Source organism: Cyprinodon variegatus, unplaced genomic scaffold (genome assembly GCF_000732505.1).
Source record: "Cyprinodon variegatus isolate N-32 unplaced genomic scaffold, C_variegatus-1.0 Scaffold1168, whole genome shotgun sequence".
Taxonomy (NCBI): Eukaryota; Metazoa; Chordata; class Actinopteri; order Cyprinodontiformes; family Cyprinodontidae; genus Cyprinodon; species Cyprinodon variegatus.
Genome location: NW_015151621.1, coordinates 1 through 19,305, shown reverse-complemented (window position 1 = coordinate 19,305; position 19,305 = coordinate 1). Strand labels below are relative to the sequence as shown.

At 38.6% G+C, this 19,305-nt stretch overlaps 1 protein-coding gene across 3 annotated transcripts in view; it reads right to left on the bottom strand.

Moving 5' to 3' along the window:
* The window catches only part of vasp (vasodilator-stimulated phosphoprotein), a 40,697-nt gene extending 31,535 nt beyond the window's left edge, over positions 1-9,162 (bottom strand). The window contains exon 1 of one of the 3 annotated variants that reach the window (XM_015400974.1): positions 8,705-9,162. In XM_015400974.1, coding sequence (XP_015256460.1) covers positions 8,705-8,709 — 5 coding nt within the window. In that variant the 5' untranslated portion in view covers positions 8,710-9,162. The remainder of the gene's footprint in view (positions 1-8,704) is intronic. The other 2 variants (XM_015400975.1, XM_015400973.1) reach the window with 2 other exon arrangements.
* Between the last annotated feature and the right edge of the window lie 10,143 nt (positions 9,163-19,305).

Here is a 19,305-nt window from a genome sequence, read left to right as displayed (position 1 = left end):
TTTAATAGAAGCGTGAACATTTGTGTTCCTGTCAACACATTCAACTCAAAAAAAAAAAATAAAAATGATGTGCAACTTCTCTGAATTTAAACTGGCCAGACTATCACAATTAATAACTTCTTCATTAGAAATTTTCTGTAAGGGACTGGTGCTGTGATAGGGGTACAAATAGTCACGGCAACAGAATTCAGAAACTAAGCCGAACGTGTATGCTGTGTCAAATACATCTCTTAAAATGGAAGATTAGCCACATTAGCTACTTTCACTCCGACACTTGCTTTGCAAAATAACAGAGAAACACAGTTAACAGAACTGAGAATGCTTTCTGGAAACTGTTATTAATGTCCACTTTGTAAAGAAACAGAAACACACGAGGTTACTTTATTAACCGCATTTAGATCTCAGTTAGAAAAATTGTTTTCCGAAACATTTACCTCTAACATTGAACTAGGGCTGCAACTAACCATTATTTTGCAAATCGATTAATATGTCGATTATTTTTTCAATTAATAGATTAATATTTGGATAGCCAAAGGTTCTTTAAAGATCTTTTTTTAATCAAATTAAACCAGGTGAAGCTCAACCTTTTCACTGAATAGAGCATTTTGACACACATTTTTTTTTTAATCTTAAATGCAAAATGTTTTTTTATATGTTTTTTTTTATCTTGGTATAATTACTGGACTAAATGGGGTTGCTCCGCAGCTAAAGGCAATTTTATAGCCTCTATTTTCAAGTTAACGATTAATCAATTACTAAATTAGTTGATGATTATTTCAATAATCTAATAATCACAATTAGTACGATTCATCGTTCCAGCCCTACATTGAACAACTACTTTTCAGTAAACCGGAATCGAAGATTAAGGGTAAAAAAAACATTTTTAAGAATGATAATATCACAAATATATCTTAACTACAATAATTGGAAGATCACAGATAAGAAGAATTGACAAGCTTATTCAACAAACATTCCATTATAAAACCAAGAATACGTGTGGACTCATGTTGCTGACCCCGATACGAACATTTAACAACCATCAACAGTATAGAATAATAAGCCCCATTTCCACTACCCTTCTGAAACTGCGCTGAGAGCAGTCTGAACACAGTAATCGAGATAACTGTTGAGTGTAAATGGAACGCAACTGAACTGGACCGTGCCAGACACAACTGAACCAAGCTAATCTAGTACTAGTTCAACAGAAGGGCTTGGCACGGTTCAGCTGTGGCTCGGTTCTCTGATAACAAAGAGCTCATGAGCAGACTGTGTCATCTCCTATTTACAATCAGCTGACTCATTTCGCTTGTCTGGCTTTGCAGTTCGCAGATCTCTTCACCTGTTCAAAACAAGAACTTCTTCTCAGCCTTTAAACAATAAATGGCATCAAAAGAGTGTGGTGCAACCTGGATGATAGAGATAGAGGCTCTCATTGAAATTTGGGCGGAGGACGCCATCAAAGCACATCATTTCATGAATGTTATATGGGCTCCTGCCTTGGGAGCTGTGGTATCTTGGATCACGGGTAGGAGGCGAGGAACTGTGGTAGCCTGATGTGTTAATGGTCTTAAGAACCAAACTCGGCACAGTTGAATGATCCAAGCTCGGTCCAAACTCTGCACGGATTGGTTTCAGAGGGTTACTGTAAAATGGTAATATATATATCGTACAAAATTACACAGAAAAACAAAAAAACAGGTTTAATGTTTTGGCCAAATCTAAGCAAAACGGTATGTGTGACAGAACTAACAGAGCACTTTAAAGAGATGGGTAGTCAACTCAACAGATGCCCGAGTCCCTTTTTAAATAATGTGGCAGTACCTGTAGAGGGGCAGAGTACTTCTTAGGTTAAATGAAAAACTGTAATTTATTAGAATATGACAAAATGTTCATTCAGACAAATCATATTAGTAGGGGGGATTTAAACCTTATTTAAGAACATAATTGAAGTGCCATGTCCTTGTTAAGTAAAACCACTGATACCAAGAGTACAATTCTTAATATCCTGCATCTGGACAAATAAGTATGGACCTCTGATCTATTTGCCATGTTAGTGGGGTTTAAAAACCAATTTTTCAGGTTAGCCGCTGTGAAGGGGAGATGGGCCCAGTATGGCTGAATTTCCACCCCTGCTGCCAGAAGTGCAATAATATGATCTAATAGGATGAGCTGGTTTTAAATCGGTTTCAATAAATATTTATCTCTTTCAGTATTTTTTTTGTACCAACAGCATTAAATTACTCATTATCCTGACAACCTTACCCTAGGCGGTAGCATCATGCTGTAGGAATACCTTCCATCAGCAGGATTAGGAAAGCTAGTCAGAGTTGATGGGAAGATGGACATTAGACAAAATGAAAGCCAAAAAAAGGACAGCTAATGTAAACATTCAGCCAGAGCTACAATTTACTGGCTCAGTTAAAGTTCAGATCTAAGCCCAGTTGGTTCGTGGGACAGGCCGACTATAGATGCCTATCACACTTTAAGATATCTTTTTGTAAAACAACTTTGAAAACCACACGTCAGTTTCCTTCTGCTTTCTTCCAGTTATACACCACTCTGTCTATCACATAAAATAGTTCTAAACATGTGGTTGCAGTGTTTAAAAATGCGATACGATTCAATGCATGTGACTATTATAGACTTTTTAAAATAATTTCAAAGCTCTGCTTTTTAATGCCAGATATCTTCCAAAACCTTGAGCAAAATCTCCAAAATGTGAAAACTGTTCAAAAACTTGTCCAAATCACTTTTGGAGCTCCTACTTATGTTTATATGGGGCAAGAGATAAAAACAAAACTGGATTTACAAACTGTCCCACTAAAGGGTTTTTATTTGTTTTAAAGCCATGGTAATGCATGCATGAGCACCAGTTATTCTTTAAATAAATGCTTACTTTCCATTTCCCACTGTGGTAAAGATGGATTTACTGTTAGGTACTTAATTACTTCATCCAAATCGCCCAAACCCTACTGCTAACTTGCAGGGCTTTAGATGAAATGCTAATTGTCTGGCTTATTTAAAAGGCTGTTGTCTCTTTAATGCTCAGGTTTAAAATGGGTGTACCTATGTTTGTTCATTGCACTTAGTTTTAAAGTTTCAAACAAGCTCAATAGACAAGCAATGCATGCATTTGGGAAATGGTCTACAAAGCAATGAACAATTTAAATGAGCATTTAAGTTTTAAAGGAACGTATTTAAAGAGGGGACAAATGATATGGTAAGAGTAGAGAACTGCCTAGATGCACAACCCCAAAAGAAAACAGCAGCTTAAAACCAAGAAAAATTGGCTATGTCACAAAATTGAGACAATAGAGGATTTTGTACATTAAGCAACTTGTGTAGCAAAGCGTCTAATCCAAGAAGCAGGCCAGCATAATGGCCTATTTAGGAATACAAGAGGTGGGAGGGCGAAAAGGGGTGAATTGTTTCAGAGAAGAGGGCAGTGCTAATTGGGCATTGTGGGGAAACGAACACGCCCAACAGGGCCTTCAAGAAAAAAAAAAAAAGGAAAAAAAAGTGTGTTTCTAGGGTGATCTTTAGACATCACCAACTTTACAGCAACATTCTGAGGGCGTCTTTTTAAGTCTATATCAACATGCACCTCCTTTATGATGCATGAATATATTCTCATATATACACAATAATTCCCACCTGCACATCCTAATTACCTTTAAACTGGTAGTGTTTCTGGAGTTCATAAGTAAGTTGGGATTTTTGCAAACAAATCGTAAAAAATGTATAGCAACTTTTTTAATGGATGTGCAGAAAATAATCTAAAAGCAAGAACAGAGAATCAGAAATGAAAACAGCAGCATTGTTGTTTCTTAGCACAGATGTCTTCTTCCTAAAATGAGCAGCATTGACTATGCTAATAAATACAATGCATAACAGAGAAGTCAGACAGGCTTGCATTTGCTTTTACTGCTTACATCAAAGAAAACAATGTGACTCTGCAAGGCATGAGGGGAACAAGTGGAGACTTGAAATACCAACACAAAAACATTACCCAACCGAGCAGTAAAAACATGCTGCTGTTGCAACCAACAGGAGTTGTATCTCGCCGCTCTTACAAAGCTATAAATGCAATAACCTCCGTGTGTTTCTTAAATAACAGTTAGTGGCCTGTTAGAACACGGGCTCGCCAAAAAGGCAGAAGACGATAACAGCATATCTGCTCAGGTCACGCTTTGAGAAACATTCCTTTTCAGCTGCGGCCGAAAGCAGAGAGGAGACAAAAGAAACAACAGGGCAGGGCAGAGGTTGGGAGCGCAGGGAGGGGGGGGTAATTCTCTTCTTACTGCTTTTAAGACTGATCAATAAGCTTTTGCAAGGGAGCTGATGAGGAGCTCAGTCTGGCATCACTTCCCCACATGCAGAGCCTCTGAAGCAGCTTCAGGATGCCCAGCAGGCTGAATGTGTTCAGCAGACACACAACACCTGTTTCTGTGTGTGTTAGTTCTGGAGCCCGAGGCACACATGGTGGTGGTGGTGGTCTCAGACGGGACAGCTCCTTTCAGTCGGAGTCCGATCTACTGAGTCAGCGTGGGAGTCGAGAGTCACCTCTCTGACAATAGGAGTGAATCATGATGCAAATTGATGCACTTCCTGTGCCACCTAACCCCCAGGATAGGAATCTGAAAGAATCATGCAATCATCTGAACAGAGAAGTTATTGTTCACTGAGACAAGAAGGCAACAAACGCTCCTAAAATCTGATCCCAGAGAACTAAGGTGTTAATCAGGATCATCAGAACCAGCTTCTGAACTGGGTCGGTGGTTGAACCTTTGACCAACTGACTGCAACTCTGTCAACATTTACATTCCTGAGCCCACAATGAGCACAAGAGGAGCTGCATACCAGCCATTACCTATTATGCAAGGTGACATGAACCCATTTGGCCGCAGCGGGGGGGAGGTTGTCAAAGCCGTACCCTTTTAGAGGAAGAGAGCTATTCAGCTTCAACAGGAAGCCTCCCAATTCGACTTTATCAGATGAGTGAAAGCTTGAAAATTAATGAATACGTTCCTTATGAGCGGTAAAGTTACAGGTATGTTTTATGGTTGGGGAAGTACTCTTACCCCCCCCAACTGCAGAAGAGCAATCCAAGTAGCAGTTAGTTTATCTCATCCAACCACAGTAAATAACTTTATTATACACCGCATGGACAGAACGGTGTCTCTAACCATAATGTCTGCATGATGCTCACAGATATATCAAGGATAAATACAGCTACCAGCATTTCTGAAAGCGAGGTTGTTATGCATGTTAGACACACACGGTTATCTTTGTGCATTAATTAAACCAATAGCCTTGTTAATTCAGCGCCTCTAGAGCAATGAAATACCAGGATTTCAGGCCAGACCATCTTTCTCACCACAGTCTTCATTACTGTGGAGAAAACCAGCACCAATAGTGGGGCTTGATTCCGTTATCAATGTTTACAAAAGCTTTTAACCAGCCATCCAATTTTCCTACAAATTAAAAACTATCTAAAGACACTAAAGGACAGGGGAAGTGATCCAACATGTCAGGGCTTTCCCTGACCCATGTGATACTGCTCACTGCCGTCAGCTGGCTGAAAGGAGGCCAGCCTACTTTTTTTCCCCCTTACTTTACAACATAGACAAATTTACTGGTTTAGAAATAATTCTGGGTATTAAAAAAAAAAGAACAAAAAAAAAACAGAGCATCCCCTTTTGTTGATGTCATTGAACAAATAATACATTTTATGTAAATCAGAGACCTCTAGGCTATATACCCAATCTAATCATTCATCTAATAATCTAGATCATACAAACCTGCTATTTTGTATTACATTAGAAATAAAAGAACTGCAGAAATGTATAAAGTTCTGTTTTAATAAAACAGAGGAATTTATTTTTTGTTAAAAATGAAGTTAATCAAAATGACAGATTAGGATAACAAAACACGTTTATAAATAAGAATCTCATGTCTATGCAATTAACTTTTGGCTGCACAGGCATTTCCACTGCAATATCTGCAAAACCAATAGAAAAGAAATCACCAACACCCAGAAAAATTCGACCAGGGTGGGGCCAGTGCTTTTTTTAAAGGGGGGGAACAGAACAAAAGAATAAAAAACAACTGCAAAAAAAAAAGGGAGGGCAAGAGAACATTGTTTAGTACATTATGCAAACCACAAAGCCAAAGTTGCAGACTTCTGATCTAACAGATGAAGACTGTGATCCTATCTTAATGCATCTGGTGCTTAAAGCTGACTAATTTCTAAATAACTATTAAATTGTAAATATGAAATATTAAATCACTGTTGAAGATGAATCAGTTAAAGTTTCATCTGCCAGTGAATAATTGTCCTTAAATTGAGTAGGTGAATAAGATGATCTGCCCAAGGAATGAGCATTTTCACTGTTTAAATAACTTTATTTGATTATTAATTTCAAATCTTTAGCACTAATCAGCTTATTCCATCCAATTGCATCTATTTATAAAGCAATAAAATAAATCTAAAGGAAATTTGACACTTTTATCTAAATGTTTGCAGTACAGGGGCATAAACAGGTTTTAGAGGGACACTGGCCCCTGTTGGCCACCCCATCTGGAACTGCCCATACCAACCCCTGATCCACACGTGATATATTGTTACGGAAGAAAACTGGTCACTCACTGACTTGGTTATCCCCCAACCAAATTCCAGCCTTCCAGTTAGTCCTGAATATAACTCTGAAGTAGACCCCCCCACCACTTCAATAAAGGTGCACTAATCTGAGGCTACGTTCACACTGCAAGCATTAAGGGCAGATTAGACTTCTCAAATGTCGCTTGCGTCTGCTCGCGAACCAGTTTTGCCGGTATGCTTCTGCACAGTCCTTCTAGAATTCCTAGGGACGCACAGCAGGTTCCAACCAAAGCACATGTGGGAGCCTATTCAAGAACTCGCGGCAGGAGTGTTTATCTTCCAAAAGAAAAATGGCGCGTTCCCGTTCAAGGGTCTGGCTGATCCCCCTCCAGGAGTTGGCAGAGACCTTGGCATCTTTATATAATTTGCCTGAGGCATCGTAAAAGTGGTTGTACTTCCGAACTTCCTTGATTAACCTTTCGTCGTAGCCGTCCATTGTAGTTGTTCGTCGGTTTTTAAAATTGGCGCACCCCGGCACCGAATCGAGAAGGACAACCACACAGACAGTCGGAAAGGCATACTAAGGACCAATCACAGCTGCTTTTTGTCTGCGCTTGAGGCCTGCGCAGGTTTGCGACCGTCCAACGCAGTCAGTCACCTTTCCAGATATATGCGACTTGTATGTGATCTTCTGTGTGAACTGCATTCATACAATTAGGTGCCCCGCATGAGCAGTAGAGGACGCAATGACGTCACAAGCAGCGAGCCAGTATGTGTTTACAGAAAAAACATAGATGGTTGAGCTTCTAATGCTAATCTTTTCCTGAATTTATTGATATAGCGTGTTCTCTCAAGGCACTTCACATTTTAACCAGATCATACCGTCAGATTGATTCAAAGTGTTCTAAGGAAAACCAGTTGATTGCATCCACTCATTGACTCGAAGGCAATCCCTCACACCATCACAATCATCACACCGAGATGAAAAAGAAAGACTGTTCTCCGCATCATCGTCCGCCATGTTTGTATTTCGCCCTGCTTCTCTATTGCAAGATGCAGGATAGGGACTTTTGTTGAGTATTAATGACGTTCAGGTCAGATGAATGACCTGGCCGTTCAGACAAAGGTTGCATTTGAAAAGATCAGATTCAGGACCACATAGCCAATGTTCTGGGTCCATTGGAAAAATGAAAATAAAAACCAGATCCATTATTCAGACTTCTCAGATCAGACATATGGGCAAAAAAATCTTATTTGGGTCACTTCAGGCTGCGGTGTGAACATAACCTCAGAGTTGCTGGTTTAAATGTTAGATCAGAGCAGCTCCAGCCCAGGAGTGGAGACTCCCAAGCTTGTAATTGTCAGCAGACGCAGGCTGCAACAGGACATGGAATTTGTGGACATGGGCTGTGTGCCTGTGGGTCTTGTTGATGGTGCAAAAACTCTGCTCTCCCCACAGGGAGACAAGGGGGGGTAGCTTTAATGTGTGTCAGTGGAATGCATGATGATGATGATGATATAAACAGCGCATGCACTTGGCCCAGCACCACCAGAGAATTCAGCTCAAGAAGCCCACCTCCTTTAAGTCCACCATGCTGGAGTGCCTTTGAGCAACACACCGACTCCCTTTTTTATGATCTAAATAAAGCTTAACTATTGTTTGGAACAGGCTTTCGTTTTCCGTTCGGCTATGAATCGTTTGCATGTTTAAATCTGGATATTTGGAAAATATTTGTAGTGTGAATAATCCTGGAAGCAAATGCCAAAGCGCGTTTTACCTCAATCGAGGCACTTTGAACAGGTAGGAAGCTGAAGTTTCAAGAAAGTCGCTCGGTTAGAAAAAAAAAAAGAGAGAAACTTCCTGCAGTTTCAACTGAGAACAAAAACAACCCAAAAGCTCAGGCTCTATATGTTCTGAATGAGAAACTGGAATTTTACGCACCGGAAAGCAGATAAAACCAGATAAAACTGCTATATTTAGATACAAATAACAAAACAGCTTATTAGAAAAAAAATAAATAAATAAACAAAAGCAGCAGCAGAAACTGAAGCGCTCGCCTCCGAACACAATGAACATGAAGGGATTTGAGCCGCTTTACGCACCTCATTGTTCAGCCAGAGTGCGGCTCCTCTCCTCGAAGGCAACTTCAGGCTGACTTCAGCGGCCGCAGAGATGAAATAAAAACTGGACAGAGCAAAAAGAAGAGGAGAAGGAGGGGGGGAACAGCGCATCTACACCCGCAGACGGGGTAGCAAGCAGCGGGATAAAGAAGCACACCTCGGTGATTTCCTGGTTCTGTGGAGCGGGAGAGGAGGAGGAGGAGGAGGAGGAGGAAGAGAGGAGGAGGAGCAGGGGTAGCTACAGTAGTGAAGCGGGCTTGTCAACTCCAATAACTATCCTACTGTAGGTTTCTATAAGGAAAAGGGGGGGAATAAAAAGTGGCTGCATAGGAAACTGCGCTTCCTCTCCTCTGAAGTCCAGGTGTTCTAATTAATAGGTGTCCTGGAACGGCTCTCAGAGGTATACCTCCGCGCCGGGCTCCAGTAGCTCAGTCCGCGGCGCTGTGGGGTCACGGTCCTGCCGTGTGAACTCAGTGGAGTGGAGTCTGGCCCAACCCGCCAGCTCCAATGTAATCCCACGATGCGTTCAGGGTTGCGTCGTAAATATCCCTTTTCAAACGGGGGTTCTGCTCTTTATGAACACCTGACTCTGAGCACTCTCTCTCAGTCAAATCTACAAGGAGTCTTGCCAGAACTAAAAATTGAGATTTAAAAAAAATCATTTTATAGGGACAGCATTTAAATGTAAAATCTTTCCTAATTTTACTGGAATAACAAAAAAAATTATAACCAATGATTCCGATAACATAGAAAAATATTTTAAGTAGGCTATTTAAAATGGCCAATTCCTTCATAAAAAATGCTATGTATCATTTTGACCTATTTGATCATCATAGGCCTACTATGGTTCGAGTTATTTTTAACTATTTTAAACTTCATACTGTTCTATCTATATTTGGATTCATTTTGAACAACATTCTACCTACTATGTGAGATTTTGTGTCTTGTGATCATCATTATGACAAAACTAAAATCAGAGATGTTGAAAGTTTTTAAACATTTATCTGTATACCTTACAGTTTAGTAAAACCCCAAAAATAACAAATTAAGGGAAGACAGAGACTTTTCTGCTAACTACAAGGGAAGAAACTTGTGTGAATACATGGTGTTTTTTTAATAATCAATAATAAACTGTGGGCATTTCACAGTTTTTGTATAACATTTATCTATGTGATTAGTTATGATGCTACATCTAAAAAAATAGTTTTCATTGTTCATTGCATACATTTTCACATATTTAGAAGAAGCTTGCTGTTTACATAGAGCTTTATCAAAGCTTATTATTAGAATATTGCTTGAAAGGAGTGTGCTTGAATATAATCAACACAAGTCTCAGACATAACCGCAGAATCGAGGATGGAATGAAAACGGTTTTGTTTCGAGGATGTTGAATTTGGACTGTATCAGTAGTTGGTGCTTTCAGAGTCTTGACCTAGATAGATTCAGGACTTGGACTGCATATGACTGTATACTTCTTACTGTTAAGACATTCCTAAGCCAGAGAAACGGTCAGAATGAAAACCCCTTAACTGGGTCAAGTGGTTCCTTGGATAAAAACACAAATCTAGCAATGTTTGTCATTTGGAACTCAGGAACCCAAAGACTGGAAGATGACTGAGAAGGATGAGAATCCAAGCTGCTTGAGGTAAAATGTATGGTTCCCAAATTCATTTGTTTAGCAACTCAACCTGAAATGTTGGATCACTGTCATAAAGTGCAAAGTCAGAAAATGAGTCTACAATGAACGCCTCATGCTCTCCTCTGCTATCAAGCATGTGATGCTGATTTTATTTGCAATCAGGCAATATCCACCTGTACACACTGTTACTCCTTGAACAACAATGGCATCACTTTTCAGCTCTCAGGTGTCTGGAACCTATGGATCCAAAGCCACATGTGGCTCTTTGGCCCCTTAAATGTGGCTTTAAACAGCGCTGAATAAATTTTTTTTTTTTTTTTATGTTTAAGGCAATGAAAAGTGGTTCTTCTGTATGTTTTCATGCAATATATGCATATAATATCTACAACAGCAGGATGCACTTGGCACATCTCATTTTTATGTTTTTCAGATTCAAGTATGTGGTTTGTGTTATTTTGGCTCACTTAGCTTGACTCATTCTAAAAAACCAATAAATATGTTTTGTGGATAAGGTCGGAGTAACATTTTTTCTTCTAAATTCTTGAAAATAGAAAATCTTGGTTTAATTTCCTAGGATTTCAATATTGATAGAATCTTTTGATCTTTTTCTTATGGGCTCTTGATAAATCTTGTTTTGTTGCAGAGATTGTCTTCCTTAACACCTCACAGAAAAATTGCTTTAGAGACTAACTTCTCTGACATATAAAAATGTAAATATCTCATGTGAATTATTTACTTTCCTTGGATGCATTGTTTACAGAAAACTACTGTATTTGCTGACTTGTATTTTGAGCCAGTTTTTTGTGAATTTGGAGGCCCCCTGGTGGTCTTTGATCATGAGCTGCTGCCTGGTTTTCTTATGGTTTTTCCAGATGATACAAAGCTGTTTTAAAGTGAACACAAAAACAATTCAAAACATAAAATCTCAAAAAAGCAATTGCTTTTTTAATTTTTTTTTAAACATTTTTCAGAACTGAAAATGAAACCTTTTTAATTTAAGAAGAACAGTTAGTATTTCTAGAGTTTATGGTGAAATTGGATTTAATCATAAAACTAAAATTTATTATTTTTGGAAAGCATTCTTTAACTGTTATACTGATCAAGTTAAAAAAATTAAAAAATAAATCAAATTTTTTTATAATGACATTATTTTGAAATAACTATATACATTTAATCTCAAAGTAATTTATTTCTGTTTATATTCAATATGCTTACTGTAAATAATAAGGTTACATTACATATAGCCATAAACTAACAGCCCAAGGATCTTTATTTCAGAAATATTTTCCCCACACTATTCATGCGTTAATAGATGGAAAACTCCAAATTCCAATAGCACGTGAAGGCACCGTTATATTACCCTGGGGGCCATTATAAGTCCTTCACTTCGACTGTTGTTGACTGAAGTTCAAGTCCTGCTGGTTGTTTGCCTAACTTGAATTCTGTTCTAATAAGTTTAAAAAAATTATAAAAGAAAACCTTAATTTGACAAAGAAAATTAGAAAATCTGAAGGTGTTAGAAGAATATCTAAAATGATGTTGAAAACAGATGTCTGTGAAACAGAAAGTCTCTCAATGCCCATTTTTCAGTGTTGAGGTATTGCCAGCAGGAAAAAGTAGTAGTCTAAAAAAAAGATGTGAAAGGAATGCATTACGTGTGTGTGGCATGTGCAAACAACCTGAAAGCTAATATGTCCAGTTTCACCACAGGCACGCTCTCTGACATACAAGCTTAAGCAACTGCTGGCATTTTCTTTTTTCAAGCCATGTGTCCCCTGTTAGCGGAGCAAAGAATGTCAAACAAACCCCCAGCAGTTGTGTGAGTCTCTGCTCCCATGTGTGGATGTGTTTGTGTGATTTGTGGTGTCCCAGACTCAACAAGTTGGTTCTGTTCCCGGAAAGCAGCCTGTAAAGAATCAGAGGCAGTCACACAGTAAACTGAGGTTTGTCCAGAGCTCCTCCCATTTGCCACAGCTTTATTTCCATAGCTTGACGTCAGTTGGTCAGTTTTGTCCGCAGCTTGGGGGGGATGTGAAGTGATGGCAACACATGACATGAGGAGGCCATAACTGCTGCATTAAAATTTATTTTAAAGCGTGGCGACAAATTTCCTCTCTGCGTATCTTTATCATCTAGTTTTTTTATGGAAAAGACATTTATAGACTGCACTTAAGAGTGTTTTGCTTCCCTCAGGCACTGTCTGAACACTTCGGCCTCACCTTAAAGCTGCATTAGCAGATAAATACAGAACACTTGACCTCAATCAAAACAAAGCTCAGTCTGTAGCTGCATGAATCAGCACTAGCCAAGGGGAAAAAAAATCTAAGGTTTTCTGTTTTACTACAGAAAATTACAAACATTACAATATCCCTTGAACTATTAAAACTTACAGATTCCCAATTGGATTTAGATCTGGACTTTAACAGGACTATTTCAACATGTTTTCATCTAAATCAGGGGTCTTTAAGGTTTCCAGGCCAAGGACCACCAAACTGATGGCGAGATGGAGCGGGGACCCCCTAATTATATATATTGTATGAGATTGTGTTATATCAAACTGGTCCTATAGTCACTCTAACACAGATGGAGTCATGTAACAAAAGTAATTTCGTCCTGGGATTGTTCAAGTATTTCTGATTCCGATTCCTGGTTGATGGGACAGGTGTAGTGAATGAAACAGTGCCCAGCTTGAAAGAGCTCCTGTGTGTAGCTGAATGTGTGCATTGATTACATCTTCTGCCTCCATTTTACTAAAGTGTGTTGAATTCATGTTAACGTGTTTTTAAGTGAGTGATTGAGGAGGTGCATATATGGGAGAGAGAAACAAAGACCAGGCTACTCAGCAGATTGGGAGCAGGTGTGAACAGAGGAGTCTAGAAGGGAGCTAGGAGAAGGAGACTGACACAAGAGGGCAAACAAGAATCCATCCATCCATTATCTGACACGCTTGTCCCAAGTGGGGTCTCCAGCAGTCAATGGGCAAGAGGCGGGGTACACCCGGGACAGGTCGCCAGTCCATCGCAGGGCAACACAGAGACAAACAACCATTCACGCACACACTCACATCTAATTTCAACTAACCTAGTCAACTAACCTAAAGTCATGTTTTTGGACTGTGGGAGGAAGCTGGAGTACCCAGAGAGAACCCATGCATGCTCAGGGAGAACATGCAAACTCCATGCAGTACGACTGGGAATCGAACCCAGGCAGTAGTGCTACCCACTGCTCCACTGAACAGCCCCAAGAAATACCTAAGAACTCAAATACATCCAAATCATCTAAATCATATTTAATTACTTTAACACAATTGTTTTGTCCTTCCCTACTGACATGAAACAATTGTGTTAAAGTAACTAAATATATTTAAGTAAATGCCAAAAACGAAGGCACTATTTTTTTTTTCAGTGTAAGTTTTTTTTTTTTTTTTCTTTTGCTACTCGTTTGTTTAACCATCCTGATGCTCATGTCCAGCTCTGCTCAGCATCTCGTCTGGTCTGTGTCAAACCTCTACGTCAGCATGAGTATGCTCATGATGCATTCAAAGATAACTCAGAAATTGTTTTTATTACAAACTAATAACATGTTTAACTGTTCTAATGGTTAAACGAACCCCATATTTTGCCACATTGTTTTAAAACTCACAGTAAAAAATGGGGCTTGCTTAAAAAATAATAGGCTCAGTGTTATGTGTTGCCTTATCTTTTTTCCCATAAATCCTGATTAAATTATCCCATTAAGTAGACCACAGGCATGTCTTATAAGGACATAGAAACCTGGATGACTCTATTGGATGCAGGCAAAACAGAAGTTATCGTTTTTTGGCCGGGATTCTGAAAAAGAAGCTCATTAGTTAGTCACTTCATCCGGATGGAATAATTGATGTTGACAGGACATGTCATTTAAATCCCAAATATATTAGGTTTCTTGAATTTCCTTCTTTCATTTCTTGAATAATTTGAAAATTATAAATATTCTGTCCAGGGTTGATGCTGAGAACCTAGTCCATGCATTTGTTACCTTAAGGCTATACTATTGTAATTCTTTACTATCAGGAAGTCCACAAACTGTACTTAATATAAAGGTTTATTGTGGTGGTGCAGTTTGTAGCACTATATCCTTGCAGCAGGAAGGTCCTGGGTTTGATTCCTTGCCTGGGGTCTTTCTGCATATGCTTGCATGTGTTGGTTCTCTGAAGGTCTCCAGCTTCCTCTGACAATCCAAAAACACGACTGTAGGTTAACTGGCATCTCTGACGTGTCCTTAGGTGTGAACGTGTGTGTGAATAATTATGTGTTTCTGTTTCCTGCGCTGTACTGCTGACCTACCCAGAATGTACACCGCCCCTGCCCATAGACTGCTGAAGTTAGGCATCAACCCCATCGCTACCCTGACAGATGAAGCAGTAGAAGATGAATGGATGGATCTGTTTCTCCTACCATAGCTTCCCTTCATTGGCTTCATCAAAAAAAAAAAAAAAAAAAAAACATTGGCTTAGACCAAAATAGCATGGAACCAGAATAGAATTTAAAATCCTCCTTCTCACATGTAAAGACCTAATAATTACGCTCCCTCTTATCCCAGAAATATGATTGTTCCTTATGTTCCTAACAGAGCACTACTCTCTCAGTCTGGAGTTTAACAGGTAGTTCCCAGAATTTCCAATAGTAGAATGGGAGGCAGATCTTTTAGTTATCAGGCTCCAGTCCTTTAGAACCAATTACCATTTGTAGTCTTTGAGACAGACACCCACCCTTCTTTCAAGGTTAAGCTTTAAACTTTCCTTTTTCAAAAAACTTATAGTTAGAGTGGCTCAGGTTACTGTAAGCAATAGTTTTGCTACTATAGGCTTAGGCTGTTGGAGGATATAGGGACCCATTTCCGTCTTCTGCTTCATTCTATCTCTATTCTACCATTCCACAGTATTTTTTAGTTCAACCCGTAGCTTTATAGTCTCTCCGCTATGCTCTCATCATAGTAGCTTCACCAAGCCTGTTCCTGTTTGGCTGCAACGCCATACTGGAGAGAAATATCAGCTTAGCTGCTGTTGTCCATCAACACCTTAGATCTGGCAGAGTTGGGCCTGTTTTACAGTGCTTAGTTCTGTTTCTCTCCTAAACATAGCTATGGTTTCAGCGTTTACTGTGACTGGCTCTGCTCCCTTTCACCCATTTGATGTTAAAACTGGCTCATAGCTCATCTGCTTAAGTGTTTCCTTCCTGGACAGAGACACCTAAGGAGCTAGTTTACCGTTATCTTTTCTAACATAAAAAATATTTATGTATCAGTGCTTCTATGTTCCCTCTGTGCAAAAGTCAAAATTCAAGGGAATGCCTACTGTACCCACATGCCTATCCAGGAAAATGTATCCTGTATGACTGGATTCAATTATCTTTCCATATATGGCGCTATATAGATAAACTGAATTGAACGGAATATGCTGTCATGTATTGTTCTTTCAAAAATATCTCCTCGTTATTTGTTTATAAAGCAAAGGAATGTGAATAGGATAGGTACAAATCTTAATTTAGTGATCTGGTTTGAAAAATGAATGGAAGGAGAGTAAATTAATTTACCGGTAATAAGAATCCAGAAATGTAGTCCTTTAACTCCTCCTAAGAACAAGCCAAGCAACATTAAATAGTAACAACGGAGGCTATTTGGCCACTAAGACAGGAAACAAGAAATTGAATCAACCAGTAATAAAAGCTAAGCTCGATCTGACCTACATACCATTAAAATTGAAATATGATGTTAAATCACGATGCATTCTTGCACAAAGGTTTGCACTGTTGCCTTGTTTTAAAAATATCCAGGTTTCATATCTAAGTCTGGGTCTTTCTGCATGCAGTTTCCATGTTTTGTGTGTAACAAAATATTCTCTGGGTACTCTGGCTTTCTTCCAAATCCAAAAAGCATTTCTATAAGTATATTATAGTGTGGCTCTCTGTATCTTTTACTGTGCAACATATCAAAGATGTACCGTCCTTTTGCTCAAATAAGGGCAACCGGACAAATCCCTAACATATAAAAATGAATGGAACATGCTGAAACATTGAATAGCTGCTGCTTTATACTGTGGTATTGTATTACCTGAGTAAAGGTTAATTTTCTGACTTTAAAATGTGCCCTTATGTTACAGAATGTGAGAAAAAAAAAAGCCTCAAGTTAAAAAAAGATTGAGAGGAATAAATGATACCACTTTATATATTTTAAGAAGAAGAAAAAAAAAAAGAAACTGCTACCTTTCCTTTCAATCACTCATGTCAAGGACGCACTAAAAAGCATTTTGGTCTCTGCACATTACATTTACTTGCCACTAGGTGGCACCATGATCTTAATGTACGAAAAAAGAGTGGCACCTTTAGGACTACACTTTGTAGGCCACTGATAATTTCTTCAGCAATCTTTTTGCAACTTTTTTGCAACTTTAATTAAACCTGAAAACTATAATTAAATTTACAGTTTCCATAACAAAATTAAGCAATATTAATAAAAGAAAACTAGATTATTGTTATACTAAATCAGGACTTGTACTTCCGCTGTGACATGTTGGCATTATTACTGACTTAACTTTATAGAATTAAAACAAATATCAAACTATTTGTTTTTAAACACATTCATTTCTGTTTTAACAGATACATATAAATGAGTAAAAAATGGCATTTAATAATTGTACAATCAAATATTTTATGGATTCAAGTATATTTTTACATTTGAAAAAATTATTATTTTAAAAAAGAAACATTTTTAATCAAACCACTGTTAAATAACTCAAACATTTTGTAGCCTAAAGATATTTTTAATTAATAACTATGCACATATAGGGTTTGGATACAGTGCATTTTCACTGTCGATACAGTTAATTTATAATGTAATTTATAATGTCGTAAACATAAATATATTTTTACATATATCATAATAAAAATGCTATGAACTACATTAAAATTTACAACAAGTCGGATATTCTCTTATATTTGCTTTGTTGTCTTAGGATTCAGGTACAGTAAAGTCACTGGGTGAGAAACTGTCAACTCTTCATCAAAGCCTGAGGCAAACAACCATACATATACAAACACAAGTCTATGGAAAATGTAAATCAGGATGTTGGTCTAAAATCCTTGTTTCTGTGTGAAGAAGCTGGAGTAGCTAGAGAAGAGAATCCATGCATGATAAAACCCAAAAAGACCAAATGCAGGATTAAATCTGGGAAAATACTGCACTAATAACTAGATATATACATAGGAGAGTGTCAGCTCAGTGGTTAGAGCATAGGGCTTCGAATCCTGAGGTGGTGAGTTTAAACTCCACTCCCACAGACTGCCACTCTAGGTATCTGAGCAAGACCCTTAAACCCCGGATGCTACACGGTGGCAGCCCACTGCTCCTCAAAGGGGATGGGTTGCAGAGAGTGAATTTCTCCATTGTGAGATCAATAAATGTAATTTTGTTTAATATAATGGCATTTCAAGGACTGAAGTACGATTTTCAATTAAAAGCATCACTTTGTAGAACTAGTTCCACGGATTATCCTAAAAACGGATTTGATGGTACAACTTAAAATGCTGATTATGACTATGTTCTGGAGCAACATCACTGATACAAAGTTATTCAAACAAGAAGAAAACAAGCAATTCTACAATTGCAGAGGTGCTGATTGTTGTTTCACCCCAATTCTCTGCTGCAGTGGTGTCTCTTTAAAAAACAGGTCTGGGGGTGCAGGCCCCTGATCCTCATCATTTGCTCTATTGCTCGACATCAGGCATCAATGTCCCTTATTTTGATCTAAAGAGAGATGATTGAAGTGTTTGTGTTTACAGAGCTGACACCTCCTCTTCCCCCCCCATGGCCCGTCGGTCCCGACACCCGGGCCGTTGCTCTGCTTGAAAACAAACTGTGACGGCGGCTCCAGTTACAGGAGCCCGATCGATGCACTGCCGGGTGTCGCGTTGCTCGAAGGGATGAGTATCGCTGCATGGCCGATCGCTATCATAATCACACTTCCCCTCCGTTATCGCTTACCTACTGAATAAAACATCTGCCTTCCTGCCTGTGGAACGCTCACCCACCACCCAAAATCAGGAGGGAAGGCGGCTTCTTCAAGTGTCTTTGAGATAAGTGAGGTAACTTGAGGAAAGTGAACAATGATACCCAACAAATTAGGTCCCCAAAGTTGTTTTTATCACCGGCATCTCCAAATAGACCGACCAGCTTTTGACAGGGTTTGTCCCAGGATGCGGAAGCTTCAAGTTTCATTGTTGAAATGTGTCATTTGACCCAAAACAACCTTTAGATGTCCAGTTTTTGATAAAGTCCCCCAAAAAGTCCCTCTCTTGCCTTGGTGCTTAGCCAATATTTGGAATGTAAACTTTGAAATAAAAAACGAAATAATGTAGGAACAACTCCATCGAAAACTGTACTTTCATGAAAACGTATAACCTGTTTGTTCCTCTGATTCTCTGTCCTGTCACGATTTCTCCCTTTCCTGATCAAATAGTGTTCACATTTGTCTGTTTGATATTCTTTAAAGTATTGGCTGCTCTGTTTAATATGTTTTTTTTGTAACCCTTTTTGATCAATATATGCTCTTAAATTATATCTTGTTTCATTTCGTTTTGGGTTAGGTTGCTTTCTTGGAGCTAAAACAAGCCCAAACCTTGAGCAACATGCTACAAATAAGATCAGCTTTTCTTAGATTTTATGCATCCTTGTTGATTTTAACACAGCTAAAGAACACATTAAATGCATTAGGCATCTGAACATGTGGCACATCAGCATAGATGAAAAAATATTTTGAAAAAAGAAAAGAAGGTGAAGGTTTCAGCCCGTTGTTAAACTGACTCAGTATCTTATAAAACGTTTCTGTGCAAATAATGATTTCTAATATCTTTAGCAAACTCAAAGGTATAGTGGAGGATTTTCACGAATAATAATAATAAAAATGCAT